Source organism: Leucoraja erinacea, chromosome 17, assembly GCF_028641065.1.
Source record: "Leucoraja erinacea ecotype New England chromosome 17, Leri_hhj_1, whole genome shotgun sequence".
Taxonomy (NCBI): Eukaryota; Metazoa; Chordata; class Chondrichthyes; order Rajiformes; family Rajidae; genus Leucoraja; species Leucoraja erinaceus.
Window position 1 is genome coordinate 4,374,731 of NC_073393.1, and position 9,953 is coordinate 4,384,683.

A 9,953-nucleotide genomic window follows, 5' to 3' on the forward strand; every position below is an offset into this window, starting at 1 on the left:
GGCCAGCCAATGGGCGAGGGCGTGTGAAGAGGCGGGCGGGCGGAGCGGAGCGGGCTGTCCGGGCGGGAGGAGGAGGACGGCGGCGGCGGGCGGCGCCATCATCATCATCATGATGAACTCCCTGGAGCAGGCGGAGGGTGAGCCAGGTGCAGCGAGTGACTGCCTCACACCGACTACACACGCACTAAATTACCGGAGTTAACTCGGCGGGACAGGCAGCGTCCCTGGAGAGAAGGAATGGGTGACGTTCCGGGTCTTCAGAGTGAGAGGCATAGAGATAAGGAAGGGTAAGGTGTGAAAAGGACAGATCACAACAGCCGAAATGTGGAGGAAGGAACTGTAGATGCGAAGATAGACACAAAATGCTGGAGTAACTCAGTGGGACAGGCAACATCTCTGGAGACAGATTCTTGATTAGATAGTGCAGGTGTCAGAGGTTATGGGGAGAAGGCAGGAGAATGGGGTTTAAGAGGGAGAGATAGATCAGCCATAATTGAAAGGCAGAGTAGAATAGATGGGCCAAATGGCCTAATTCTGCTCCTGTCACTTATGACCCGAAACGTCACCTATTCCTTTTCTCCAGAGATGCTGAGTTACCCCAGCACTCTGTCTCTTCAGATCAAAGGAGAGGCTGATCAAGGAAATGTAGAATGGTTCATTGTCGTCTGAGGGGAAGGTGACAACGAGGTGTACAATCAGTAAAATTAATCAGGAGGCGGGTGATACTAGTCGGAGAACTACGGTGGGGAAGGGACAGAGAGAGAGAGAGGGAAAGCAAGGGTTATCTGAAGTTAGAGAAGTCAATATTCAGACCGCTGGGGTGTAAGCTGCCCAAGCGAAATATGAGCTGCTGTGCCTTCCATTTGCGTTTTTGACAAGAGGGATAGCAATGACGGTTGTGTCCGCGGGCAGTGAGAAGTGGGACAGACCGAGTGATACGAGGGTTTGTTTGTTGTTGTTGTACGTGTTTTTTTTTCCTTCTTTGTGTGTGCAGACCTCAAGGCTTTCGAGCGGCGGCTGACCGAGTACATCTCCTGCCTGCAGCCGGCAACCGGGCGGTGGCGAAGTGAGTGCGCCCAGGACTTTAATCACACCACAGTCCCGGCCTGTCCATCTCCTCCACAGGTGCTGCCCGACCCACTGAGATCTGTGTGTCAACCCGCATCTGCGGTTCCTTCTGTTTCAACCGGTTAACTGGCTGTTGATAATTATGATAGAACAAAATGCTGGAGTAACTCAGTGGGTCAGGCAGCATCTCTGATTGAATTGAATTGAATACTTTATTGTCACATGTGTCAAATCACGGTGAAATTCTTTGCTTGCAAGGTATGCAAATAGTCACCAATAAAGGGTGCTTGCAAAGTTACAAAGCACCCCTGCGCTAGGTCCCCCATTGTTTCTCCCCCCCCCACCCTCACAGTGGTCCCCCCATGCCGGGTCCCCATTGCTTAAGAAAGAACTGCAGATGCTGGAAAAAATCGAAGGTAGACAAAAATGCTGGAGAAACTCAGTGGGTGAGGCAGCATCTATGGATCGAAGGAATAGGTGACGTTTTGGGACGAGACCCTTCTTCAGACTGATTGTCCCCATTGTTTCTACCGTTCTTTGATTGTTGATGTTTTAGGTTGGGACCCTTCTTCAGACTGAGATTCAAGGGAAAGAGGAGTGAGATATAGACGGTACTTAGGAGAAATAAATGGAAGATATGCAAAAGACAAAGATAATCAAGTCAATGTGTACCACACAATAGGCCATTGTTGAGCTGCAGAGCAGGAGGAATCACAGAGGGGGGGCAACGAGAGAAGGTTTTGCAGAACTCTAGTTGGAGAGAGGGAGAGAACCTCATCAAAGTAGGCATACCATGGGGAGATTTTATAGTGGAGCCGACAGTGGAGGAACTGCAGATGCTGGTTTAAACTGAAGGGAGACAAAGAAATCCAGAGTCTTGGCAGGTCAGGCAACATCTCTGGAGAAAAGGAATAAGTGATGTTTCAGGTCGAAATCCTTCCTAAGACTGTTGGGGGATAGAGGACGAGATGATGCCTGTTGTAGGTGGATGGTTGGCATCAGAGAGTTATCTCAGCTTTGTTTTAAACAATGAACTTCTATTAGAGCACACACTAGAAATATTAGAGCACACACTAGAAATAATATTGTTAACAACCTGCATGATCCAAATTGTAACAAAGTGGTTTAGTTAAAGAATGAATAGCAAGATCGTGGGATGATTTGCCAGTCAACCCCACCTTTTACTGGCAGATGTTGTCGAGCTGGAATATTAAGTTGATCCAGGCAAATGGCGAGATTCCATCACATTGTCGAACCCAGGTCTCTGCCGCTGTAAAGCAGCAGTTCTACCGTTGCACCACTGCTGCCCCTAATGCAAGGAGGATCATTGATGAAACGGGTGACTATAGATCCACTTGCGACACTGGCCTGAAGAAATCCTGCAGCAATGTTTTCTGACTGAGGGACTTGACCTTCACCTACCCTTATCATCTCCCTGAGTTCCATGTGATCTCGGCCTGTGGTTGGAATGCCAATTCCATTTTACTCAGACTCCCTGTTGCAACATTTGATCATATGCTGACTTGATGTTAAAAGCAGTCATTCTCAGCTGGTCTCAGTAATTCACAACATTTTCATATTTTAACAAAGGATAGAATTGGTCTTGATTGGTCTTTGTGGGGGGGCAGGTAGAGAGAGAGACAAGTTGGGCATAAATGCCCAGTATATTCAGCTAATCAACAACACTTTCGATCTTGTTGTAAAAAAGGAGTTGTAGATGCTCGCTTCCCAAAGATAGACACAAGACAATGATAGTCAGGCAGCATCTCTGTAGAAAATGGATGTGACATTTCTGGATGGGACCCTTCTTTAGACTTGCTTTCTATCACCTAGTAAATGAGTGAGAATGTACAAATAGAGCAGTTCCTTATCCAAAATTGGCCAGCCTGTATTTAGGGTAGTGTAATTCGGTGCGCTAACCTAGACAGTACTGTTAGAATCTATAGTTAAAACATATTGCCTTTGTGTTCATTGTATGGAGTGACTAGAATTTGATGAAAACTGGATACTAATGTGTCTTGAGATTTATATAAATAACTACTGTGCATTTGCAATTGTACCTTCCTAGGAATGTCAATATTACTGTCATTTTAAAAACCTTGCCCATCAAAATATGAACTAATTCACGTTCATCTTTTTATTTGCAGTGATTCTTATTGTGGTTTCTGTATGTACTGCCACAGGTGCTTGGAACTGGTTAATAGATCCTGAAACACAAAAGGTAATTTAAAACTTATTTATAATTCACAATTTAATAATTCACAAAATATGTTGTTGCTTTGGCTTTTCTAGCATTTTTATTCATTCATTCATCCACCATCGTTGAAAACATTAGTGGCGCAGTGGTGCTGGTTTCCGACGGGAACGGTGACGGACGCACCACACATCTCCGTCCTCCATTTTCTGCGGACTTCCGCCGCTGGAAGTATAGGATTTTGGTGTGTGTGCTTTATCATCATTCCCTACAATGCTATGTACGACAGTGATCGCAACTTCTACTGAAGTGTGGATGGCCGTTGGCTTGCTAGAAGCTCATCTGCCCTTTTTGACAGGTCTTGTTTTTGGTCCTGCTGGGGGTCCACAGCCCCCTCCTCACCTGGCAAACCATGGGGGGGGGGGGGGGGGGGGGGGGAGACGGTTTAGTCGCCGACTATCCGACCATGGAGCAGGTAGCACGGGATTACATGGTAGCCGTGGCGGGGGGAACTCCACCCTGACCTCACCTGGAATGCAATGCTGCTATTTACATGGCAGCAATTTCACTCCTTAGACATCAGATACAGGAAAGGCTTTACCAGGAGTGGCTTTTTTTTAGGAAATTGTAGACAAGTTTATCCAAAATGAACGGACTAAGACTCAGTCAAAATATAAAATGGTGCTAACAAAATGATAAAACTAACAGCATATTGAGTAAAGGTACTATTATTTTCTCTTGAGATTTAAAAATATATAAACAACTTATTTGAGCATCTGTTATGACAGGATTGAGAATGCAAAGCCATGAATCCTGTTCTCAGGCAACCTGAATTTAGAAATTGCCTTGTAGTTCAGTATAATAAAGATTTAAATGCTCCAATTATGAATTCATGTTAACACTCTTGGAAAAAAGCCACCTGTTTAGAAATGTTTATTTAAAGTGTAATGTTGTGTTCCAAAATGATGAATCAAGCTTCCTGATTTTTCTGGGCATTAATTTTAATTGGCACTTCAATTTAATTTAATTTGCTTGTTGGTTGTTGCATCTGATAGCAGTTATCTAGTAAAAATAAAATTCCAACCAATATCTGTTGGCTCAGTTAACTTTATAAAAGAATGTGTTCCCCTTTTTAATTTTGTTCCCAGACAAACTGCAGGGCCATTAAAACCGTATTGGGAGATAATTCAGTTTGTTTGGACAGCAAAAGAAGAATGAACTGAATAAATATGTATCTGCCACAAATATATGGAGCTTAAGCCTGTTGCTGTCATAGATAAAATTCCCAATGTTGTAGGAAAACAACATATGGTTGTATGGTTCCTATTACATAATGGTGTTTAGTTTTCATCTGTTCAAATAGTTATTATTCCATTTCCTTTGTCTTTTTAGGTATCTTTTTTCACATCACTATGGAATCATCCATTCTTCACAATCAGCTGTATAACTCTTATCGGTTTATTTTTTGCTGGAATACATAAAAGAGTAGTTGCACCCTCAATGTATCCTTTTCATTAACCGTTCAAACCGTCAGTCGTGAGATTTGTAACAGTAACTGCAATTGATTACATCTATTTAAATTATGTTCTGCAGAGATGAGCCACATCATTTCTCAGTGCACCCGTATTTTGTAATATTTTACAAGCCGTTTACAAAAAAGATGGCACAGTGACTTCACTTGTACAGAAACAATTAGAGACAACTGTTCTTCAAGCCTGTACTTTACGATCTTTCTTATGGTATTTGTTGAGTACTTTGGCTTGTTGAATGCAGAATTGGTAGTTTTTTTGTACAATACTTCCCAAGGAGCAGGGATGTCATGTAACTACAATTTCAATTGGAATCATCATTTCTCTTAACATATTACTTTCAGCATTGCTGCAAGATGTCGAACTATTTTAGCAGAATACAATATGTCTTGTGATGATGTAAGTATTTGTCTTCAAAGATAGGAAAAAAGAGAAAACGCAATGACCAATGCTTGGATTTTAAATATCAGTCTGCTGGCTGACTTTAGACCAGACAGAATCAAATATGTTTTTCTTTTTTTTGAATTTCATATGCACATTTCTCTTTTGAACTTTGTGTAAGAACTGCAGATGCTGGTTTAAATCGAAGGTAGACACAAAATGCTGGAGTAAAGCCCTTGTCCCACTTTCACAACCTAATTTGCGACCTCTGACGACCTTAAACGACCTTAAAAAAAATCAAGGTCGCAGTAATCTACGACCTTCCACCTTCCACGGCTATGTTCAAGACCTCCCACGACTATGAAGAAGACGTCCTTCGACTATGTTGAAGACTGGCTTTGAACATGTACGTTTTACTGCTGTTTGCAGAAGCCCTTTTGCATCAGCAGCCTTTTAAGAAAGGCAGAAGGGGAAGAGTAAGCACAAGAAGAGGTCTCAATGGGTGAATGGAGATGATGTGATGGACTGTCCCAGTACACCAGATGACTGGAAGAGAGTGGCGCTGGGCTTTGACAAAAGATGGAGCCTTAAGCACACATGTCGGGCAGTGGATGGCAAGCATGCCGTTCTTGTCCCTGTATCCCTCGTTTTCCTTTTCGTACAGGATGGCATTCTGCTGGAACCATTCCTCGAGGTCCCCCTCCTGCTGCCTGGTGAAGGTGTAGAGCATAACTTTCCTCCAGCCCTCCCTCACCACCAATGGGGCATCTGCCACTGATGCTGTGTCAGACACAGGAGAAAGGGCTGCTTTGCTGCCTTCAAATGAGACAGTGAAGGATGGGGTGGTGGTGGGGACATATACTACCACCCTGGTCTCCTCCTCTAGGGGTATCTCATGCAGGGCTACCTCCTTCTGCACTATCACCTCCTGTGGCCACTCCTCCTCTTGGGTGGGCAACACCTGCAGGGCAGGTTTTTTTTAGGGTTGTGCCATCCCCCCTGCGCTGCTGCCTTTTTGGTGCCATCTCTTAAACAAAAGTCTCCAAAAAACCCTCCAGCAATGAATGAACATGCCTTGGAGTGACAGACGTTCTGCTGTTTAAATAACCTTTTTTTTCTACTGACATTTTTTTACCCCGGAGCTATTACCTTCGACTGCTTCCGACCACCTACGATTGCCTATGACTACCTGCGACTAGCATCACGATCTACCTACGAGTAAAAAGTATCGATTTTTTCCATGCCGACCTTTTTTTTACTCGTGGACATTTTTTATCAGGCTAGAAAAAACGTTGCAACCTACTTGATGCCACGAGTACCTACGACTAGCATCACGGCCTGCCTACAACTTCCTACGATCACGTGGCGACCATGCTGCGAGTATGGGTCAAGGGCAAACTCGGCCGAGGTCGTGAATTAGGGTGTGAAAGTGGGACGGGCTTAACTCAGTGGGTGAGGCAGCACCTCTGGAGAGAAGGAATGGACGACGTTTTGGGGCAAGACACTCAACCCGAAGCGTCGCCTATTCCTTCTCTTTTGAACTTCTTTGATTCACTTTGTTTTGCGGTGGAGTGGGGGGAGTGGGTGAGGCCACCCTTTTTACGTTTTGGGGAAATTTGCCTCAATTGATGTTTGTGCTACAAGAGACTGCACACGCTGAAATCTTGAGCAGAAAAACAAACGACCCACAGTCTCCCAACGGCTTCAAAGAATCCTCCATCATTCCAGTCCACAAAAAAAAGTAATGGGTCGCAATGACTATTGTCCAGTAGCTTTATCATCAAGCACAATAAAGTGCTTTGTTGAACGACTGACAATGCCCCAAATTTGTGTCAGTCTTCCAGACGATTTAGACCACTTGCAAATTACGTAGAGGAAAAATAGGTCTGCAGAGGTTGCCATCTCTCTTGCACTGCAGTCAGCTATTGATCACCTTGAAAATACAAGCATCTATATCAGGAAGCTATTCATTAACTACAGCATTTATTTAATTGGGTTGTTTCAAAGCGGAGATTAATAGGTTTTTGATTAGTATGGGCATCAAAGGTTAGGAGGAGAAAGCAGGAGAATGGGGTCGAGAGGAAAAATAGATCAGCCATGATCGATTGGCGAAGCAGACTCAATGGGCCAAATGGCCTGTCTTATGGTTAGAGGCCTGACGGTAAGGCATGTGAACTTGTGGTGGCATAGTGGCGCAGCGGTAGAGTTGCTGCCTTACAGTGCTTGCACCTCCAGAGCCCCGGGTTCGACCCTGACTACGGGTGCTGTCAAAACAGAGTTTGTACTTTCTTCCCGTGACAGCGTGGGTTTTCTCTGAGATCTTCAGTTTCCTCCCACAGTCCAAAGGCGTTCAGGTTTATAGGTTAATTGGCTTGGGTTTCTATACTTGGTATAAGTGTATATTTTCCCTAGTGTGTGTGTGTAGGCGTGTGTTAATGTGAGGGGAACGCTGGTCGGTGCGGACTTGGTGGGTCGAAGAGCCTGTTACCGCATTGTATCTCTAAACTAAACTAAAAGCTTGGATAGGTACAGTGATTGGGACATTACAGCCATGACAGTCATGTGGCAAGGGAGGAACAGGACTGGCAGCTTAATGTTCCATCATGCAGCTCTCTAGATGAGATAGAGGGGTGAAATAGGAGAGGGAGTTGCTTTATTAATTACTGCCAGTACTTTCTGCAGCATTTAGCCGACATTTTTAGATACAAGTGTATTGCAAGTTATTTTATTGTAACCTTAATTCATTTTTATTTTAATTATTTTATCTTTTATTTTTCCCCTTTCTAGACTGGGAAACTAATATTAAAGCCCAGGCCTCATGTCCAATGACATTCTCCAAGCCAGTGGTTCAGTGAATTCATGAAAAGGTGAAAGTGGCCGTGAATAAACAAGTCCATTGATGCAGCACTCCTAGGGTCAACATCAACATTTCAGCCTCGTAAAGTTCCCGAGAACAGAAAAATTCTCAGCCACATGGGGGGATTTTATGAAACTAGCATTGCAGCTGGCACATAGTTTTAGGTCAGTTGCAAAATATGATTTGGAAAGTATTTAAATCTTGCTCAGTCACTTTAATTTATTAAAATGTTACGGATTCTTGTATTGTTTAAAAGTTGAATTGCTCATTTTATTACTGACATGCTTTTGTAACTATTTCGTGAAATGTTCATACAATTAATATCAAGGATTTAAAAGCTACAAGCTGTTCTCGTGGAGAATTGAGCTGGACTGTATCAGGAATTATTTCAACATGATTGTTAAACTATTGTTGCCTGCTTTTTACTCTTCCAGTCTGTTGTTTTTGCTCTGCGGATCTTTTTTGAATATAGGTTATGAGAATATTACCTTTATTGTTTATCATTACTATGTGTTATGAAACCTCTGTCAACTTATCCCACTTAGACTGGATGCAAGTTTCAATGGATTGCCTGTGCTTTTGGGTGAGATCCTGAATACTTTGATCCGCCAAATTGTGTGATATTTTATTCATAGGAAGATACTGATTTGTTTTGCAGACTGTTGCATATATAGATTCACATTTTACTGAATTATGCTAAATTGTATAGAACAGGTAGAAATTAACTTTTTTTTCCTCCAAATCTTGCAGTTGTTTTTCTTCTCTTGCATTGCTAATCTAGAATGTGTTGTGGGTTCTTGATTTCCCACTTTGTATTTTAATAACATGAAAACTTAATTTTTTTAAATTTTAAAAGCATCATGACTTTGTAAAAAAAATGTGGCCACATGAATTTTGTAGGCCTATGTACAGAGCAATAAACAATTTATATGGATTTTTTTTTGAAGTGGATGTAATACAATTCTGAGAGTTGATCATACATTTGAAATGTATCGGAAATCAGATGGGATTTGAATGTTTAATATGTAAAATGGTAAGGAGTTTGGCAAATAATTATGTGGGGGGAAATGGTCTATTTCTATTGAGCATTAGGAATGCCATACCTATGCTTTAAGACTTGCCAACATATATTAAAGAACATGAAATAGTACAGTACAGTAACAGGCCCTTCAGCCCACGATGCCTGTGCTGAACATGATGCCAAATATGGCCAAGTTAAACAGATTTCCTCTATCTGCATGTGATCCATATCCCTCCATTCCCTGCATATCCATGTGCTTATTTAAAAGCCACTATCGTCCTTCCCACCACCACCTTTGGCACCACGTTCCATATACCAACCAATCTATGTTTTTAAAAACAAGCCTTGCCCCACATATTTCCTTTAAACGTTGCCCCTTCCACCTTGTAGCTGCGCCCTCTCATTTTTGACATTTACCCCTGGGAAATTGACTCTTAATGCTTCCTTACCCACTGCCTTTTTTTAACCTACTCCACTCCTCCTAACTGTTTAGAGACTACATGAACACTCAGTGAGAAAGTTATAATTCGCTTTTTATAAATGTCACCCATTTTTCTCCAAACCAATTTTGTTCACCTTCACAGCATTGCCTAAGAGCCCTATCTAGCTCTCTTGAAAGCATCCAGAGAACCTGCCTCCGCCACCCTCTGAGGCAGAGAATTCCACAGGCTCACCACTCTCTGAGAAAAAGTGTTTCCTCTTCTCCGTTCTAAATGGCTGACTCCTTATTCTTAAACTGTGGCCCCTGGTTCTGGACTTCCCCAACATCGGGAAAATGTTTCCTGCCTCTAGCGTGTCCAAGCCCTTAACAATCCTATATGTTTCAATGAGATACCCTCTCATCCCTCTAAACTCCAGAGTGTACAACCCCAGCTGCTCCATTCTCTCAGCATATGACAGTCC

General features: G+C 42.8%; 1 protein-coding gene across 2 annotated transcripts; it reads left to right on the forward strand.

The window, feature by feature from the left end:
• Positions 1-29: 29 nt before the first annotated feature.
• cnep1r1 (CTD nuclear envelope phosphatase 1 regulatory subunit 1) lies at positions 30-8,960 on the forward strand. 2 transcript variants are annotated; one of them, XM_055648403.1, is made up of 6 exons: positions 30-137; positions 995-1,066; positions 3,216-3,289; positions 4,655-4,764; positions 5,136-5,190; positions 7,960-8,960. In XM_055648403.1, exons 1-6 carry the CDS (start codon positions 110-112, stop codon positions 7,999-8,001), a joined length of 381 nt encoding a protein of 126 aa, XP_055504378.1. In that variant the 5' UTR covers positions 30-109; the 3' UTR covers positions 8,002-8,960. The 2 variants fall into 2 exon arrangements, with proteins under 2 accessions (XP_055504378.1, XP_055504377.1); XM_055648402.1 differs by having other exon boundaries at positions 89-146.
• The last annotated feature ends 993 nt before the right edge of the window (positions 8,961-9,953 follow it).

Bases quoted from the DNA above. Each gene is read 5' to 3' on its own strand.
- cnep1r1 (XM_055648402.1), top strand. From the start codon at position 110: ATGATGAACTCCCTGGAGCAGGCGGAGGGTGAGCCAG. The intron at 1,067-3,215 runs GTGAGTGCGCCC...TTTTATTTGCAG, and splicing joins GGCAACCGGGCGGTGGCGAA to TGATTCTTATTGTGGTTTCT. The intron at 3,290-4,654 runs GTAATTTAAAAC...TTGTCTTTTTAG, and splicing joins TAGATCCTGAAACACAAAAG to GTATCTTTTTTCACATCACT.